Genomic DNA, 20878 nt, shown 5'->3' on the forward strand with positions numbered 1-20878 from the left:
AAGTCTTAAGTGGGACCAGCTGGCCCCAACTGACCCAGGGCAGCCTCCTCCCCCACTCCATTCGTTTGTTTGCCAGCCCTGCTTTTCCCTCTTGTACTCACTCCCTGGCCGTATCCTGTCACAGAGAGAACAGTGATTAAACCCAGACAACAGAGTTTTATCCTAGGTCTTGAATAGCTCCCAACTCAAAGAGCAAATCAGGCCCTAAATTAAAAGTATTTACCAACATGATGTCTTCTTTGGATTCTCAACTTTAATGTTGTTGTAACAGTTTTCTACACTGAATTTTAAACAAACCTGTCAACTACACAAGCCCAGATCCAGATGCATATACAAACAGCAGACCTGAAAGTCAAACTATTTTAAAAAGAAAATACTATCTTAAACCCACCAAAGCAAGAACCTCAATGAAGGGTAAAACTTAGTAGAGACTTCCTCCTTCTTACCAGGAAGTCCCAGGTTACTATCCTCATCCCAAGGAGATCTTCCGTCATGCTGTCAAAAAAATCCATCAAGTCAGGATGGATCAGGATCATCAATGTTTGAATTCAGACAGCTACTGCATTTGCAGAAGAAAACCACCAGATGGCATAGTGAAATGCTCAACAAGAGAGCTGGATGGGGCCCCATGTATAAATGTGGTAGTTGGCATACAGCCATATCAATGATCAAAAACTAAATTCAGACCTGAAGATTGCACATTTTGATTTTCCTCTATCAACATTTATTAGCTTCCTTGTTTGGAGCAGCTGCCTCTTGTCTTTAGTTTATAAAAATCAAGCTTTTGTTTAATCAGAAACAAAATCAGCAGATAATCCTGCTTGAAGAATTTGTTTGCTGTCCAAATACGTGTGTGTGTTTGAACTGCTGCATTCTAGCAGAAGGAATTTAAGTTCAGAATGTAAAAATATGGAGGCTGGCATGGCTTTCCAACTGCACAGTGGTGTCAGTTTACAATTTCCACTAATACTAATGCAAACAGAAAAACACGCTCTCTGCCTCTCTCTGTCAGAACATTTTACCTTCTGACTGTCTTAATCCCTAGTCTTCACAAAAATCATGCAAGGTCAAGTAGATACAGGCATCTTCAGGCACTTTTTATCACTTTTTGCACTGTACTTTGTATTTCCTTTTGGTAGAAAACTCATACCTGCTTCATCATCACAGGAATGTGAATCATTCTTCATTTTAACCTTTGAGATATTGAGAATTCCTCCAAAAATTTCCTTGGTATCCACACTGCCCTGAATATTTTTCCATGGCAGATTATTATCTTTTATAACAAATTATTTGACCTTTTTACTATTTTAGTGTTCAAGTACATGTAAAACTAACTATCCAAAAAAGGGGAGAGAAGATTATGTACTTTAATAGAGCAAATTGCTCAGGTAGAGTCCTGCTCTCATTGGACACAAGTACTAGCAAATGAATACACAGGCTCACTCCTGAATCAGAGTCTAAAAAGTCTAAAAAAGAGGGTGAATGACACACACTGCAACCTAATGATGTAAAGAAAAGTTAATTAGGAGGATATTAATCATTAGTATTATTATTTCAACTATCATATGATAAAAACTACATACGATACTAATGATTATTCATTAATATTATATGTAGCATTTGTAATACTAGTTTAAATTGATTAGTATGACATCTTGGGGTACCCTGAGCCCCATACCAATACTTGGCCCCAGGATGAGAAAGTCACGTCTATGCCTGATGTGACTCAAGACTCTCACTCCTCTGGCCACAGGCAACACAAACACGAACTTCTAAGCCTCTGCAGGCTTCATGGTCTAATGTACAGCTCAGCAACAGTCACACCAAGCCCTAAGTTTTCTGAGCTTCCTTTGGGAGTACCCATGCCCCGGTTCCACTGAACATCATTTGGAACCCTCATATTAGTTACACTCACAGGAACAGTACACATCAGCTTGCAAGATTCAGCCTTGGATCACCATGCAACTTAATGCACACCACTTACACATACAGTAAACCCTTGAGATACGCGCAATCAAGTTGCGCATATTTTGGGTTCACACGACTGCTGCTCCTGTCGTGGTTTCCCTGCTCCTGTCTGGGATGGCAACCTGAATCCTGCTGCCCCTGACAGAAGTGGTTTCCTGCTCCTGTCAGAGGTGGCAGCCATTCCTGTCAAGGGCAGCAGCCTCAAGTCAGGCTGCAGTCCCTGACAGGAGCAGGGAAAAAACCACTCCCGTCAGGGACGTCAGCCTGGCTCGAGGCTGTTGCCTCTGACAGTAGTGGTTTCCCGTCAGCGGTGGCAGCTCCAAGTCAAGCTGCTGTCCCTGGCAGACAGCTCCTTGCATCGCTGGTTCTCTCAGCTCAGAGAACCAGCACTGAAAGCAGCTATTTGTATCCCGGACTCCCCAGCTGGTAGAAACTGCTAGGCAAGCAGCTGCGTGATCCTGAGCTGGGAGAAGCCAGGGGCCATGTGTCTGCCTTTTCCCCCAGCCTTCCCCAATGATTGGGCCTCATGGCCTTCATGCTTAGGACACTTTGGTGTGGGAAAAATGAATGACAATGGACAGCGTCTCCTTGAACTGTGCACGTACCACAAACACATTCTTCCGAACGAAGCCACAGCACAGAGTGTCATGGAGACACCCACACTTGAAGCACTGGCAACAACTAGATGTGGTCATCACTAGGTGTAATAACCTCAAAAACGTCCTTCTGACATGCAGCTATCATAGTGCTGACTGTGATACAGATCACTCGCTAGTTTGCTCCAAGCTCAAGCTGAGACCCAAGAAGCTGTACCACTCTAAACCTGCTGGAAGGCCCCGCATTGACGCCAGAAAGACCGCAAACTTGGAGAAAGCTGAAAAGTTCAGAGAGACCCTCCAGGAAAATCTGCGCAGCGGCCCTGGGGGCGTCGATGCGACATCCAAATGGCAACATCTGAGGGATACAGTTTACAACACGGCCTTGTCGGTGTTTGGAAGAAGAGCTAGAAACACGAACGACTGGTTCGAAGCTAACTCTGATGAGATGATTCCAGTCATTGAAAAGAAGCGCGCTGCACTCCTGGAGTACAAACGCTCACCAAGCCAGAGTACCCAGCAAGCACTGAGAGAGGCCAGAAGAACAGTACAGCAGACAGCCAGGCGCTGTGCCAACAACCACTGGCTCCAGCTATGCAGCAGCATTCAGACCTGTGCCGACTTCGGTAATCTCAGAGGAATGTATGAGGGTATGAAGAAGGTATTAGGACCCACCCAGAACAAGATGGCACCTCTGAAATCCAAATCCGGTGAAGTCATCGCTGACAAAGCCAAACAGATGGAGCGCTGGGTTGAGCATTACTCCGAGCTGTACTCATGCGAGAACGTTGTGGTTGATGCAGCCCTCGATGCCGTCGAGCTCCTACCAGTAATGGACGAACTGGACCAAGAGCCGACTGTGGATGAACTGAAGGCAGCCATCGACAGCATTGCAGCTGGAAAGGCCCCTGGTCAGGATGGTATACCACCAGAGGTAATCAAATGTGCCGCGGACACACTCCTGGAACCCCTGCATGAGCTACTGTGCCTGTGCTGGAAAGAGGGTGAGGTTCCACAGGATGTGTGCGACGCTAACATTGTAACGCTGTATAAGAACAAAGGAGACAGAAGCGACTGCAACAACTACCGTGGAATCTCCCTCCTAAGCATCACTGGTAAACTGTTTGCTCGCGTCATCCTTGGCAGACTCCAGAAGATTGCTGAGAGGGTGTACCCCGCATCACAGTGCGGATTCCGTGCAGAGAGGTCTACCGTTGATATGGTCTTCTCTCTAAGGCAGCTGCAGGAGAAGTGCAGGGAGCAGAGAAAGCCACTCTACATAGCCTTGATCGACTTGACCAAGGCTTTTGACTTGGTCAGCAGGGATGGTCTGTTCAAACTGCTCCACAAGATAGGCTGTCCTCCACGGTTACTCAAGATGATCCAGTCGTTCCACGAAAACATGAGAGGAACCATCCAATATGACGGCGCATTATCAGATGCTTTCAGAATCAGGAGCGGCGTCAAACAAGGATGCGTGCTTGCTCCGACATTGTTTGGGATCTTCTTTGCACTCCTCCTGAAGCATGCCTTTGGATCTTCAACAGAGGGCATCTTGCTGCACACAAGATCTGATGGGAAACTGTTTAACCTTGCAAGGCTGAAAGCGAAGTCTAAAGTACGAGAAGTCCTCATCAGAGACATGCTGTTTGCAGACGATGGTGCTGTAGTGTCTCACACAGAAGACCAGCTTCAAAAACTGCTGGATCGGTTCTCCAAAGCGTGCAAGGACTTTGGGCTTACCATCAGCCTAAAGAAGACGAATGTACTCGGTCAGGATGTTGCTGAATCCCCATCAATCAGCACTGACAACTATACGTTAGAGGTTGTCCACGAGTTTGTTTACCTAGGGTCCACCATCACTGACACCCTGTCGTTGGACACTGAGCTAAACAGGAGGATCGGAAAAGCGTCCACAGCTCTGTCCAGACTCAGCAAGAGAGTGTGGAATAACAACAAGCTGTACACGCACACCAAAATGCAAGTCTACAGAGCCTGCATCCTCAGCACCCTCCTTTATGGCAGCGAGACTTGGACCCTGTATGCCTGCCAGGAAAAGAGGCTGAACGTCTTCCACTTGCACTGCCTCAGGCGCATCCTTGGAATATCATGGAAGGACAGAGTGACCAACACTGCTGTCCTCGAGCAAGCTGGAATCCCAACCATGCACACCCTCCTCAGGCAGTGTCAACTCAGCTGGCTTGGCCACGTCCACAGGATGAACGATGGAAGGATTCCAAAAGACAGCCTGTATGGTAAGCTAGCCTCTGGCAAAAGACCTCCCGGACGCCCCCAGTTGCGTTACGAAGATGTCTGCAAGAGAGACCTCAGAGAGGTAGACATCGAGCTGGACAACTGGGAAGATCTAGCAGATGACCGCAGCAGATGGAGGCAGGGGTTACACAAGGGCCTTCAGAAGGGCGAGATGAAGATCAGACAGCTAGCAGAGGAGAAGCGAGTGCACAGAAAGCACACTAAGGACTTGCCAGACACCCACTACATCTGCAAGAGATGCAGCAAGGACTGTCACTCTCGTGTGGGTCTTTATAGTCACAATAGACGCTGTAAATGAAGTCCTCAATTGAAACTTTAAAGGGTGCGATCCATAGTCTATGCAGACTGAAGGATGCCTACTACTCCCCAATGTATGCGAAATTTGATTTACATGGAGGTTGCTCAGAACACAAACTCTGTGTAAATCAAGAGATTACTGTATAGTGAAAACCAGAATAAATGTATTATCAAAGAACAGAAATTCAAGTGATAGTGAGAATTTTGGAAACAAATAGTAACCAATAAAATAAAGTTATGACATGCTTTCTAGAGATTAAACTTAACTAACTATGCATTCCCCCTCGCACCTATCTCCTCCAGTATAGGTCCCCCAAAGTCCCTTCTCCAATGTGTCCTGTTTGGCCGAGACCTTTTTTCATATTAGTAAGACCACTGGCAGCTTGTACTCGCAGAATGAAGGAATATGTGGTGGTTCATATGCAGCCCAGATCGGATTTCAGAAGTTCATAGTCTTAGCCTTAAATCAGGTATCTCCTGCTATTTTGTTTTTCCCTCCAGCTCCTGAAGTCTATGGATTAGTATTTTGCTTGTATGGTAAATGGATGATCATTGTGAGCCATATATTATTCCATTTGCAAGTGAACCACCAGACTAAGGTTAGTGTCTCTTCACTCTTGCCTGTCAGGAGTATGTGGACATCTTTTGTTGATCTCCTCTTAACTTACAGGCCTAGAGAACACAATTTTCAGCATACATCATGTTTTCTCACAATGCTTATGACCAGTGTGATACATGCTTTCAATAAGGAACTTATACGACATTCTTTGGTGAATCCATGGGATCCCCATATCCAGAGCTTTTTTTCCATTGGAATGCTGTTGAACAGCATAATGCCACCTTTTTTCCCCTGCCTACTGCCCCACTGGGACTTTGCTGCCAGCCCAACCTTACTCAGGTGTGTGGTCAAGTGGGGCTGGAGCTAGGGGGGCGGGAAAGGGGAGGCTGGGTCCAGCGCAGCATGGAGGGGGTGCCAGAGCCCGGCACAGTGCGGGGTAGAGCCTCCACCCCCAGAACTCCCACCATGTCACAGGGCCAGGGCCGGAGCCTTGTACAGTGTGGGGCTGAGGCCTACAAGGCATGGGGCTAGGTAGGGCCAGAGCCCCTGTGGAGTCTGCAGCACTGAACCCTGAAGAACTTCCTGCAGGCTTGTTTCTCTCCCCCTCCCTAGTGGGCATGTGGAGTCTGGACAGGAGGGAGGGTCCAGGAGTGGGCTGGGGTTTGGGGATTTGGGTGGGAGGTAAAGTGCAGCAATGGTGGGGGGTTCAGGAGTGGGCTGGAGGTGAGAGGTTTGAGTGGGAGGGAGGGTGCAGGAACAGGATGAGGGTGGAGGTCTGGGCAGGCGGGGATGTAGGAGCAGATTGGGGTGTGCTAGGCAGGAGGAGGGAGCAGGAGCTGGCTGGGTGAAGGGGGGATGCTAAAGCACTGTGTGTGCCCCCACAGGGGAAACATCAGCAGGAAGAAATGCCCTGGAGAGACTTTTTGGAGACATGGTCTCAGTTACTGCCCACCCCCACTGCTCTGATTGGCAGGTATTCTGGACAGTCAGAGTGGCAAGGGAAGCCTCTCTCCAGGCAACCTCTGTGGCTGGGGCTCCCTAGTTCAGCAACATCTCTGGTCCTGCTGGACCACAAATGTTGCTTGACCAGAAAACCCAGGATAAGAGAGGTTCAACCTGTGTTAAAATCCTAGATATTTTTAGGTATTTAAAAAAAAACCAAACAAGACACCTCAGCCGGAGGGAGATATAAAGACTGGAACAGTAAAGCTCTGCATCTTAATTTATTAAAATCTGCCTTCCTGAAATCCATTGTCTCTGTTTTGCTGTTCTCCCTCTTACCATTCCTTAGAGCCATGAACTCTATGATTTCAAGGTCATTTTCCTCCAAGCTACCTTCCACTTTCAACTTCTCAACCAGTTCCCTATTTATTAAAATCAAATCTAGAACAGCTTTCCCCCAATATCTTTTTCCATCTTCTGAAATTTAAAAAAAAAAAAAAATCTGTCTTCAGTACAGCCTGAGAACTTTCTGAATAGTTTGTGCCTTGCTGTGTTAGTTTCCCAACATACGAGTGGATAGCTGAAGTTGCCCATCACCATCAAATCCTGCTCTTCATCTCTGCTTATAAATGAAATTGGCAAATCATTGTGGTTTAAGGTATAGAAACAACAAAAGCTCTTCAGCTGACTGATTTCTGGCACAATATGAAGTAACAAAATGTCTCTTCCAAAGCCAAAGCAGTGATGAGGGTCTGAACCCACATGCTGCTGGAGAGGGTGCACTGGAATTAGGTAGGCTGATGGCCATTAGAGCGTGCCTGACCAAAGCGCACATGCAGGAACTGAGCTGATAATCCCATCTCACATGGTAATGTAAATACATCCATGGGAACTCTGCAACATTGCAGCTTACAAAGGGTTTTAAAAATTGCTTTTCCAGTCTTGCCCATGTCGTCAGTGGTGCCCCTGGAAGAGCCATTACTGAACTGGAAGCACTTTTGTTAGAGTGAAGTGACTACGTAGTCTGGAAAAATTACTGTGGTCACAGTTGCCTCGGACAGTGACAGCTGGATGAAAGTGGGTGTGGGTGCCTGGTTCTGGGGGAGGAATAGGGAGAGCATTGGGTTATAGCAGGGGACTGGGGCTACCTGGCTCAGGGGGAGGGGGGGGCATTGGGTCTGAGGGAGGGAAAAGCATTGTTCCTCCTAAGCATTAAGAAAATCTGGCAATCCTGCTTAGGCCCTGCAAGAGGGCTACAGCGATGGCTCAGGCTCTGTGGGGGGGGTTATCAAGCCACCAAGAGTTGGCTTGGGGCTTGTGGGGGGGCAGTTAAGCCACCCATGGGTGGTTTGGGTCCTACGTGGGGGGGGGGGCAGTTAAGCTGCCTAGGGGCAGTTTGAGCCCGAGTTGAGGGCGGGTGGGGTTGGGGCATCAGATTGGGGCTTGAGTTCCACCACCTTTTTTCTAGGAAAAAAAGCACTGCCCATATCCACGATCTCTCTGGTAATTGGCAACAAGAGGCCTGTATGTCACAGCCAGGTACAAACCCAGCCATTTACTTCCACCACAGAGTTTGTTTAGAACCTTTTGAACAGTATCTGGCTACAGCAATACTGTATCTCTAATTATACACACACAGAGGACAGAATGGGCAAATGTCATCCGATGAGATGGGTTAAAGAAGGCAGGGAAGAAGACACTACTACCAGAACCTGTCTTAAGTACATGCAGTCACATAAGGTATCCAAAAGTTCTTACTTTTACTTGACTACAGTGAATGAAGTGATGCACTCAGATGAGTTTTTGCAGGATCAGGGCCTAAACACACTTCTTCCCATCCTTGCTCTAGTGTAAGCATTAAGGTGTTCATTTTATGGACAGAGAAATGAAGCACAGAGATTAAGTAAATAGGTTACAGTGACACAAGGTGCCTGTAGCGGAGTCAGGATTTGAGCCTAAATTTCCTTCGATCCATGCCAACACCTTTATCACAAGACCACACCTTTCCTCTTGCTGCTAAGCAGCTTTAAGAGGTCACTGGCTACTACATCAGATTACAGATAGGGGAAAATTCCAGTCCACACACCTCTCTCACAGACACAGAAGAGACAACGAAACACAATCATCAACATGTTTCCAGGACATCAGAGAGCCACTATTGAACCAAATACAATGTATACATTGTTAACACATGTAGCCACAAAACTACAATAAAAAACCAACAAATAAAGGCATATCCGCAGCAGAGCTTTTAGACTGAGCTCTGCAACGATATATTCCCATTGATATTCCCTCAGCTTCACAATCCAATAATTTGATAACTTCTGGTGCAGAGAAGATAATACATGCGATCGTCCGCTAAAACTTATTTGCTGCCCAAGAAATAAATGCGTAATCTTCTCTGGTATTTTGCAACACCTTGATTAGAGAACAGCATGGAAAAGTCTTCGGTCTGTCAACCCGTACCAAGCATAGTCAGAAATGGAAAATGACTCCCTATTTTCTTGATGGGGAGATGTACGACAGTATAAAAATCAAACAGGTAATCAGCATGAAAGATGGGACGTGGGAACTGGGCTATGATGATTTTAGAATAAATTTCTCCATCAGTCAGTGATGAATATTCCATGAAATACACATTCAGCATAAGTGCATCGCAACAATCGTACCAACAGTTCATCTATCTCAGGGGAGGCCAACCTGCAGCTCTTGGAGCCATTAAATGTGGCTCCTCCTTGGAGCCGCGCATCGGGAGTGCTGTCCACATCTCTGAGAACTCACTGTAGCACTTGGTGGGAGAAGTCTGTGGCAGCGGCTTCAGTGAGTCGCCAGCATCGAGTTAGAGCAGGGGGCCAGGGGTGCCTGACTCTATGGGAGTCGAGAGATTGGGTTAGAGTGCGGAGCTGTGGGTGCCTGGCTCTGGAGGAAGGGGAGGACATTGAGCCACGTATTAGCCAGATAAAAATAAAGATATAATACGTGGCTCTTTGACTCTATCCACATGGTTCTTTGCACTCTATACATATGGCTCTTAGTCCCTAATTGATTTGCCACCCCAATCTATCTAGTCCAGCCTTCCGTATCTGAGTTTCAATGGCAATTATGAATAATAAGCAGTCATACAGCACCTTAGAGACTAACAAAATTATTAGCTTTTGTGGGTAAGACCCACTTCTTCATATGATTGGAGATGATTGGCAATTATGAGAGAAGGTTCCGCCTTACTAATGATTATGAGTTAACTGCACTACTTGATGCATCAGATATTACAAGAAGTCATGCTGAATAATCTCTCTCTCTTTCTTAACTTTAAAATGGAATGAGCACAAGCAACTTACCTGTTCGTTTTTGGTCAGTCTGGTTTTGTTATGAATGTCTGATGTAACCAGGTTGAACCCATGTCTCTCTGACAAGATTCTCAAAAGCAAAACCACAGTTCGACTCCCACACTTTCCAACTCTGTTGTATACCACTTGGCTAGGGAAGGGAAGTACCTAAACAAAGATCGAAAAGAAACGCAGTGAGCATACTCGTCTTTCCGGAAGCCACAGAATACTTTTGCTGTGACTCAAGAGGGAAAGATTTCCTGAATACGGCACATGTTCATCTCTAGGTCAGAAGGGCTCCACTGCACTAGCAAGCTACAAACACATATTTGGATTCTTAAGAATATAAGTGGAAGGCTCACCTGGAGAACAGTGATGGGACACAGAGATTCATCCTGTGTGGTTCCAGTTAAAGATATCCATGTAGGCAAGTCCTGACATAGACATACCACTGTTTGATGGGTTCTATTTAAACAAGTTCGTGGCCTTAAGCTTGTTGCTTACACCCAAAATCACAACACACATCATCACAATTAGCACCCTGGCTGACTGTCTTGGTAGAGACAACACAGACTGAACGGTTATGGAAAGTACGCTGATTCTCAAGCTGATCTCTTAGGGTCAACACAGACATATTTTGAAAAGGCCACATGAGGGAAGATTGTGCTGTAACTGTTCGATGGATAGAGGATTTCAGATGCCAGAGCTACTAATCTGGAACCGCAATGAAGGGTCCTGTGGCACCTTATAGACTAACAGAAAAGTTCTGAGCATGAGCTTTCATGAGCACAGACTCACTTCATCAGACGCTGGTCTTGGAAATCTGCAGGGCCAGGTATAAATAAGCCAGAGCAAGGGTGGGGATAACAAGGATAATAATATCCCCACCCTTGCTCTGGCTTATTTATACCTGGCCCTGCAGATTTCCAAGACCAGCGTCTGATGAAGTGAGTCTGTGCTCATGAAAGCTCATGCTCAAAACTTTTCTGTTAGTCTATAAGGTGCCACAGGACCCTTCGTTGCTGTTACAGATCCAGACTAACACGGCTACCCCTCCGATACTAATCTGGAACCTTTCACCAGCACTAAAACTCATTAGTCATTTTTTAAATGAACAGAATAAATCTTCCAGAGAAACATTATGCATGAATTATGCCATGAAAGCTAAGTTAAAAAGAGAGTTCAGTTGCTTCCAATTCATAAATAGATTACTTGACCCACCACACAACACTGTTAATATACTGACATATAAAGCTGTAGATAGGAACAGATTACTCAAATGAAGTTTGTGTCAGCTAATCATATGGGTCAAACTGGCCTCATCAACCACTGAATAAACCACCACCACACTCCTTCAGCTATTGTACAATTTTGACCAACTTCATCACACAGTAATTACTCAGACAGAATGTCCAACCACATTTTAACACTCATTAAAAATTCACTCTTTGATAGAAAGATCATGTGGAAGCAAGTGTTGTTTGCCGATTGACAGCTTTAGGAAACAATATTTTTCATTCTTGTCAGTTTAATGTTTAATATTTTGAATTATTTTTGGCCATTCACTATCTGAGAGAGTTTGTGAGCCTACCGGTGCGTCTGTTTGTCCCAGAATGTAGACATAAGTGCTAGGACCACCAATTTTGGTACACAGCTTCCTCTTCTCATAACGTAACGAAAGATCAGGGTTTGGTGGAGTCAGGAAAATGGAATGTGCCTGGAATGGGACTGCTTATCATAAAACCATACAGAAGAGAGACAGACTCACCACGCAGGTGAAAGAGACTGGCTTTGCCCCATGTCTAGAACTGCCCCAGCTCTAAGCCTCCCACCCTCTCCTTGGGGGGGGGGGGAAGCTTCCACCCTAACAATCCCAATTTGTACAGAAACATTGCTGACTGTATCCCTTCATGAGGGAACAAGGGGAGAGTTCACTGTTTGCCACAGCCCTCACTCTTTAAAATATAAAAAGGTTCGGCGGGTTTAAAAATGTTTGATTGCAGACGTTTCATTACTGAATGTAGTAACATCACCAATGCCTAGTAAGAGATGGTCAAACTGTTGTTTATATAGTCCTTATCAGTAATTGGTTCTTAATTAGTTACTTGTGTCTTCTATTTAAGACGAATTGCACCTGAACACGCCCTTATTAGCAGTCCTTTGATTGTCTAAGTTCGAACACCAGGTCCAAATCAGTAACTAGATCTTTAATTAGTTACTTGTGTCTTCAATTTGAGACCGGCTGTGCCCAATCCCAGTCCTATTAGCTGTTGTTCTTCTATTATCTTTTAATCTCAGGGGTTCCAACACTGGATCTAAATCAATATGCCAATTAATTGCCTCCTTTCAAGAGAGCCATACTTCCAAGAATTCTGTTCCCTGCCTAGATCTAGCCTATTGTATTACCTTCACGTTACTAACATCAAACTTGTGGCCAGTGTTGTCTTCATGCAATGAAGTTAGTGATAAGGGATCATGCCATTTAACAGCTGACTGGTGTTCATGTATACGGGTAATTAGCTGTCTTCCTGTTTGTGCTATATAATACTTAGAACAGTTTAAACATTGGATCTTATAAATCACATTGGTTTTACACATATGCTTGACCTCATCAATAAAATATCCTTTAACATACTTGCTGGTCGATGTGCTATTTTAATCCCAAATGGTTCTAATAATCGTGATGTCATCTCAGAGATATTTCTAATATATAGTAATGTTATTCTTTTGACTGAAGGATGCCTGATTGTAGTTTCTTGCTTCCTATATAGGCACCTTCTAATACAGTTCGTCGGATAACCATTCAATTTAAATACACTCCTAAGGTGATTCTCTTCCGCCTCATGACAGTCCTCACTCTGGCTGGGAAATGCAGGACGAACGTGGACCTGCACCAGCTGGGGGACATGCACTCCTCCCTGGGTGGTGTCCGTTGGAGATGAAGTGGCCGTGGAAAGACACATCTCACCTTGGCACAAGCTGCTGCAGTGAGAGAGAAAAGTGAGATTGTACTCCAGGGCAGCCTGCATCTTGAACCCTTCATCTTCAGCCCCATCCCAGAGAAATGATTTGTATAAAAGACAAAATTAATTGAGCTAAGGACCTGAACATTGCTGGGTAAATATTCTAGTGTTTTATATAATACAGAGGGATTAAAATATAGATTCAAAACAACCAGGGGAATCATGAAATACAGATAGGTAAAGAAGAACATTTCAAGTCCAAGTCACACAAGGAAAGACAGTAATTTGGAAATCATAAATGGTGAGAATGAATGAAGGATTATTCCCTGGTTTGTGTTCACAATGACACTGAAGTCCTTATGCTAAGCTGCGCTGAACTGCACTCATAGGCATTGGAAATATCGATATCTAATATTGCTGTATTGATGACTAAAATAGAGTATATTTTAAAGAAGCATTCAGTTTTATAATCTCAAAACTATTAATAATTATTAACTAAATGCCTTGGAGCAAGTTGGAAATTTTAGAACAGCAAGTTCAAATCTACCAAGGAAATAATAAGAGCCAGATAGCTAAGGAAGAATATTTCAAACCCAAGTTTCACTAGGAAAGGCAGCAATTTCGAAATCATAAATGGCAAGGATGAATGAATGAAATGAATAGTGATGAAAAGCTGATTTTTTTAAAAAGGGTTGCGGGGGAGGGAGACAAAAAAAAGAGAGATGATGGACACAAAATCAGAAAAGTCTCCGTTACAGTGAACAACATGAGAAATCATGGTTAGAACTATCATTTTGGCTGGAGAAGGTCAAATGTTGCTAAAATTTTGAACAGCGGAAACAGTAGCTACAGGAGGACAGGGCAGCTTCCCTAGTATAGTGGGTGCGGCTGGTGGGGATGGGATTCACCTCTCTGAGTGCATAGCCTGAATACTTATCCTTTGTGAGGACAGACAAAATTCTATCCTTAGTTACCCATTTGGAAAGAGGTATTAAGAGAAGAAAATGGTTAATGAATTTGTTGATTAACAGTAAGGCAAATGAGAGAGTTCACTGTTAGAATGCACTTCAAGCTCCTTAAACAAATCATTTTGTATATTACGTAAATATCTGCCCTAAGTTTCTTTCCAGTTTTCATATCTATACTAGTGCAGCTGTTCAAGGAAAGAAAAGAAAAACATACTGAATATCATTTAGCAAGGTCAACATTACTTTACTTTCATCAACAAAAAATGAAGTAACCAACACTCACCGAAAGCTAATTACGGACTGTAAATCTTTTAAATAGCATGTATTTTACCATAATTTACAATGTCTTTTTTGTTCAGCTACCATTAGAGTCTTAATCATTTGCTCGATTTCAATTATATTTTACCGTGAAACAAAAATACACAACAACTCTTTTTTTCTGTCTGCATTTCCTTCATGCTAATCAGGGTAGAAATCTACATTTTGACAATACAAAAACAGTTTTCACTGCTAGGAGGATCTGGCAAAACTAGCTTTTCATGTACTGAGCAGTTCAATTTTTTCCAACATGTTAAGAACAAGTTCATTTCTTTTCCTTTAACACCTGTTCATTAAGTGTATGCTCATTTTGCCTATTCTCTTTTAACAAGCATTCTAATTTCCAACACTACTCAGAGTTGCTCTTTGGCAGTTCCTTAAAAGCAACGGAAAAAAAAAATCAGTAGAAGCTGGTTGGTTGCCTCTACTATTTCTATTGTATCTCATATCATGGATCTAATGCATTACCTCCAACCTGTATCTGACCACTGTCTGAGTTCCAGGTGTCTCTTTGGACATAAAGCCTTAAAAAACAGTGCAACATGCCTTTATTCTATGACCTATTAAGATGTCCTGGATTGCCTGAAATCTGGAATTTCTCTTGACTCCATCAGCTGTCAAGATACTCTTGTGAAAAAAATGCATTACACTATTGCTATGCATTCTGCCATACATCCTACCTGAACTGATGAGAACTGTTCTTCTTTCTCCTATGGACACAGAATTCTGGTATTACAAACACTACATTTCTAACCTGTCAACAGCCAAATATTTATTAAGAAAAATGAAAAAAAGAATGGTAGAATGAAACACAAGTCTCAAAGATGTTATTGGCGCATTTTCCATGATGATTTTGATACTGTCAAGTCCACTTTATGAGGCCAGACAAAAAGGATGGCTGTTCTTTATCATAGACAGAATCTAGTATGACAATTCAGAGACTGTCTTTATATTTTGTGTTTACACCGCACCTCCCATGGTGAAAACTTGGTCTATAACGAGGCATTCTAGGCTCCACAGCAGAGGTCTCCAAAATACAGTGTTCAAAGAAACGTTTGGAGGGTGGGGACATGGACGTCTGGGCTGGCCCTCATGGAGAGAGACCTAGCTCTAGCCCTAGCCCATCTACAGATCTGCTCCAGCCCTATCCCCAGCCATGGCCCTGGTTACACATCTGGTTCCCAGCCCCAGTGCAGCATCACACCCACATGGAGGCCTGCCCTGCCCCCCAGCCTTAGCTCGGGGATTTGGCTCTGTCTCCAAATCCAGAACCAGAAACATCCCCAGGCTTGGCCTCCTTACCCATGTCCACACGCATGCACACACAGCTCCTGAGTTGTGGCCAAGGGTACAGAGGGCAGAAGGGCACAACCCTCAAAAGTTTGGTAGATGCTGCTCTACAGTAATATAATTAATCAACAACAGCAACAGTAAAATAAAATAGATGCAGACTGTCTGGACTGCACAAATTGTCCTTCCAGCTAACCAAACCAAATTTGAGCCGTACCTTGAGGCGAACCAAACAACTGCTATGTAGTTGTGAAAGAACAGTAGTGTGAAGTGATCTCATGACTGGAGCAGTAACTGAAAAGGCAGATGGCACTGTTATTCTGCACAGTGCCAGTTCACACTATCAGGGGAATCAGTTTGTCTAACGTGAGGAACATTGGATGAGCTTCTAAACTTGTCTTATAAACTAAAAACTTCGTCATCAGGCATGCATGGGGAATGGGGGTTGCCAGTTAATCAAGCTTTTTCACCAAACTCAAAAAATGTTTAAGAACTGCAATAACCTCACTTAACCTTTAAACACTACTAACATATACGGAACTCTAGTTTACTGCTCCTCTATTGCCTTGGGGCAAAACAAGCAAACAAACGTAACTTCCACAAACACTGAAAAATGATGCTGAATAACTAGCAGAATTTTTCTGGTTAACTGAAGGGGGAATTGTATTGCTGTCTGTGGCAGATGTTTTCAGGATATTCAAGTTCTGGATAACAAAGATTTTACTGTACAAATACTCATACATTATATCATGCTTCAGTAAGGGCTTCTGTTAAGAGACTGATGCTGAGAAGCCAGTGTTCCAATGTAATCGGCTCCAGCTTACACGTCTGTGCTACAGAGTAGTTACTGCTTGGAAGGCTGATGTTTGTCAGTCAATTCATGAGGGCAGAGTGGTAGTATATTCCATTTCAAGTACATATCTAATATACTAAATTAGCAAATTCAGGCCAATACAAATTGAGCTCTATGTCTCCTTTAGGGAAAAAACACCATAGGCACTTGCTAATAATTCTGAGCCAGATCTACTTTTTGAAACATAAGCAAGTTTTTTCTTGAGCAAGTCAACATGGGACTTTCTAGACACTCACAGAAGCTAGCCACACAGAAGGTCTACACAATATCATAACACATTTCCAGTTGGAGCCTAGAGCCATATGAGTTCACTATCAACCTTTCCTACAAAAATACTGCAGGTGAAACCTCTCTAATCCGCACTTTCTTGTATGGCAGCATCCATAATCTGGCATGATTTTCGTTAGCCAGCTGACCACTCATCATGTGTTTGGCCAAGTTTCCCATGATTCTATGAAGTTAGTTAACACCATTCCCGGCTCTCAGTGTTCTGTGCTGTTATTTAGATGTAACTTACCCTTAAATGTCTTCTAAGTGCGCAGTAAGCAGTGGAAGCGTTGATAGTGCTGTTAGACAATATTGACCTTCTGTGGTCTGGCAAATTCTCTCGTTTGGCACCAGTCAGGTCCTGAGGGTGCCAGACAAGAGACGTTCAACCCGTAGTTTAAGCGGAAAATGCCAGCATTTGCCATTTCAGAACACCACAGGTGAGAGATACAATATCTGGTAGTAATAGCTGCTGCTAAGGCCTTTCCAAAACAACTGTCAATGATGCTAGACTGGGTAATGTCAAACACATTTTATTATGTGGAATACTGTTATACAACAGAATCGATGACAGGGAAATAAAAATGTTGTTAGTGTAGCACAGGGCCATAAAACCAGTCTCTGATTTAAAGACTCAATTGAGTGATGTTCTGGATTTGCTCATTTTCATTCCATTCAAAGCACAACACAGCTTTTGGCATTCTCCAGTCGCATACTTTTGAAGCATGCTTAGATTTGTGACGGGGTGGTGTGTGTGGGGGTCGGGGCATACACTAGATCTGATGGAGCTAGCACACTTAGAAGAGAGACCATCCACAGCAGCGTGAGCAGCAGGAGGGACTAGCCACCCCGGGTACATAGCCATCCACGCAAATCACTACTATGGTTCTCCTTCACAGTCACAAAGGGCTCCTTGGCAGAAGGATTAGTGCAACTGTGTTATACAAGAAGTTTTGGATGCTGGAGGATCACATAAGGGATGAGAACCACAAGAAGTCCCGTGGCACCTTATAGACTAACAGATATTTTGGATCATAAGCTTTCATGGGCAAAGACCCACTTCATCAGATGCATGAGTTGGGGGGAAGTGGTTTCAACAGGGTATTTAAAGAGTGGGGTCGCAGTAAAAGGGAGGGGCAGAGGTGAGAAGGTCTATTCAGCAAGGTGGAAATGGCCCATTATCAATAGTACGTATCAAAAGAGGAAAAAACAAGTCAGATCAGACAGGGGGATATGACCCATTGTCAGACTCTAATGGGGAGATATAAACACCCAGCGCAGAGAAGCTGCTCTTGTAAGGTGCGAGCCACTCCCAGGCTCTGTTTAATCCTTGGTTAATGGAGTCAAATTTGCAAATAAATTGCAGCTCAGAGATTTTTCTCTCCATCTGATTTTTGAAATGTCTTTGTTTCAGGACTGCCACCCTTAAATCTGCTACTGAGTGTCCAGGGAGATTGAAGTGTTCCCCCACAGGCTCAGTATGTTATCGTTCGTGATGTCTGATTTGTGTCTATTTATTCTTTTACATAGAGACTGTCCAGTTTGGCCAATGTAGATTGCAGTGGGGCATTGCTGGCACATGATGGCATATATTAGATTAGTAGATGTGCAGGTAAAGGAGCCCCTGATGGTATGGTTGATGTTAGGTCCTGTGATGATTCTGATTGTGATGACGCAAACCTCCACATGGCTGGACTTTACTAGAACAAGACAGGAGACTTGCAATACACTTTTCTCTTCTCTACAGAAGAAAAAGGACTGGAAGCTATCTAAACTCCTACTTTCCACATGGGGCTACAATAGTGGTACCCTTAACTCACCTAGCAATATTGTCATCTATCCAACTACACACACAGCCCAGCAGAAGAATCTGCCCTTTCTCGAGGACTCCCTTTCTGCCGTTACACCCCCACAAACTTGATACAGTCCTGTGGTGATCTGGAAGCCTACTTTCACTGTCTCCAACTCAAGGAATACTTCCAATGTGACACGGAACAATGCACTGACCCACAGGTACCCTCCCACCTACGGTACAAGAAAAGGATTCCTCATGGACTCCCTCTGATGGTTGAAATGACAAACTGGACCTATACCTGGCCTCTTTCCTGTGATCCCTGTGAGGAAAACTAAAACAAACACCATCATCTGCTCATGAAACACCCTGCTTTCAGCTCAGGACCAAATCACACAAGCTATGTATACTACGAGACAAACTGGAAGTTCAACAGCGTGAGCAGTGCATTGTGGGTACCTATCCCACAGTGCCTTAGCCCCAGTTGCTTGTGGGTGTTTCATGTTAGAATCCCAGAATGCAAAGCACTGTCCCAGAATTCAGACCTCCCACAAACCCATCTGGGCTCCCTGTGCCACGTGTCCTCTGCAGATGTTGGCTTAGCGGCAGCAGCTGTGCTATCAGCCCCGTCTACCTGCACCCAGATCCGTAAGCCATATGTCCAGACCTTTATATTTGCAGGCCTAGGCACTGCAGAATTCAAATTCTAAGTTTAATTCAATTGAAAATTTGCGGGCTTCCTGTGACCTTCTTCCTGCACATCTGTATGGGGAGCAGCAGAGAAGGAAGCAGCCATACATGGAGGGTCACCATGTAGCTTTGTGCGATACATGTGGGACACTTCTGGAGGCTAATAAATTCTAATTAAAGACATGGCATTTCAACACTAGCCTTTATTCAAAATTTTAAATTCAAAAATTGATGCTTTTCCCATCCAGTAATATCAACATTTTGTTATCAGCATTAGGGCTCACTAATTCTAGCTAATGGTATTTATAGTGAAGACAGCTCAACATTAAAATGTCACTAACTCCTTTAAATTTTATTTTATCTCAAATGTAGACAGAGCAACAGGGCCCTGCTACCCAAAAATCTATAAACCTGGAAACCCTGGACAGTCCTATAATTTAATATATTGGTACCCTTACAGCAGGACTATCTCACTATGTTCACTTTCTCGTCAAACCATAAGCTATTTTTATAAGTACTCTTAGATATTGCCAAGATTCCACCAACTTCCTGAAGAAACTGCACAACAGCAGTATTTTTCCTGGAAATAACACACTCACCTCCATGGTGTAGAAGCTCTTTAAACCAATATTCCACATGAGGATGGACTGACTACAAGCCGTCAGGAATACCATCCCCAATTATGTCACAGCACATCTGGTGGCTGAGCTATGTAACTTTGTCCTCAACCACAATGATTTCTGATTGGGAACAATTTACACCTTCAAGTCAGCAGCACTGCCATGGGCACCTGCATAGCCCCAGAACATGCCTACGTTTTTACAGTTAGAACAACCTTTCCTCAGCTCCCACCCCCAAGTACCTACATTGATGACATCTTCATCATATGGACCCATGGTAAGGAGACCCTAGAAGAATTCCACAGGAATTTCAACAATTTCCAATACACCATCAATCTCAGCCTGGACCATCCCACACAAGAGATCTGTTTCCCGGACACTATGGTACAAATCAATGAAGGTCACATTAATACCACTCTCAATACCAGAAACTCACTGACCGCTTTTCTTACCTACACGCCTCCAGCTTCCATCCAAGACACATCACATGATCCACTGTCTACATCCAAGCCCAAAGATACAACCATATGTGCTCCAGTCCCACCAGAGACAAAAACTTATAAGATCTTTATCAAGAATTCGTAAAACTTAATTACCCACTGGGGGAAGTAAAGAAACAGATTGACAGAGCCAGATGAGTACCCAGAAGTCACCTACTTCATGACAGGCCCATCAAGGAAAACAACAGAACACCACTTGGACCTCAGCTTAAACCCCTCCAGAGCATCACTGACAACACCTATACTGGAACACCATTCTTCATTCTCACAGGCCTTGGGTGACAGGTCTGTCCTTTCCAGCAGACAGCCAGCCAACCTCAGTACTCGCCAGCAGCCAAACACCATACTACAGAAACGCTAACCCAGGAACCAAGCCCTGCAACAAACCCTGTTGCCAACTCTCTCCACATATCTATACTAGTGACACCATCTAACCACATCAGCCACACCAACACGAATTGGAATACATATAACCATATGGGGAAAACTTTAACTTTCATTTTAAGTAATGGTTTTAAAAATAGCCATTCTTCTACAAAATGATTTTACCACAAGATGACAGAGGGAGACATCTGAATTGGAATTCATTTGCAAATCTGACACATTTAAATTAGGCCTTAACAGAGATCTTGATTGTCTTTCACATTACAAGGGC

General features: G+C 43.9%; 1 protein-coding gene across 1 annotated transcript in view; it reads right to left on the bottom strand.

The window, feature by feature from the left end:
- UST (uronyl 2-sulfotransferase) overlaps nt 1-20878 on the bottom strand; it is a 250940-nt gene that overhangs the window by 137801 nt on the left and 92261 nt on the right. Inside the window, exon 3 of the mRNA XM_074990414.1 lies at nt 9975-10130. Coding sequence (XP_074846515.1) covers nt 9975-10130 — 156 coding nt within the window. The remainder of the gene's footprint in view (nt 1-9974; nt 10131-20878) is intronic.

The sequence above is a fragment of the Carettochelys insculpta genome, chromosome 3 (assembly GCF_033958435.1).
Source record: "Carettochelys insculpta isolate YL-2023 chromosome 3, ASM3395843v1, whole genome shotgun sequence".
NCBI lineage: Eukaryota > Metazoa > Chordata > Testudines > Carettochelyidae > Carettochelys > Carettochelys insculpta.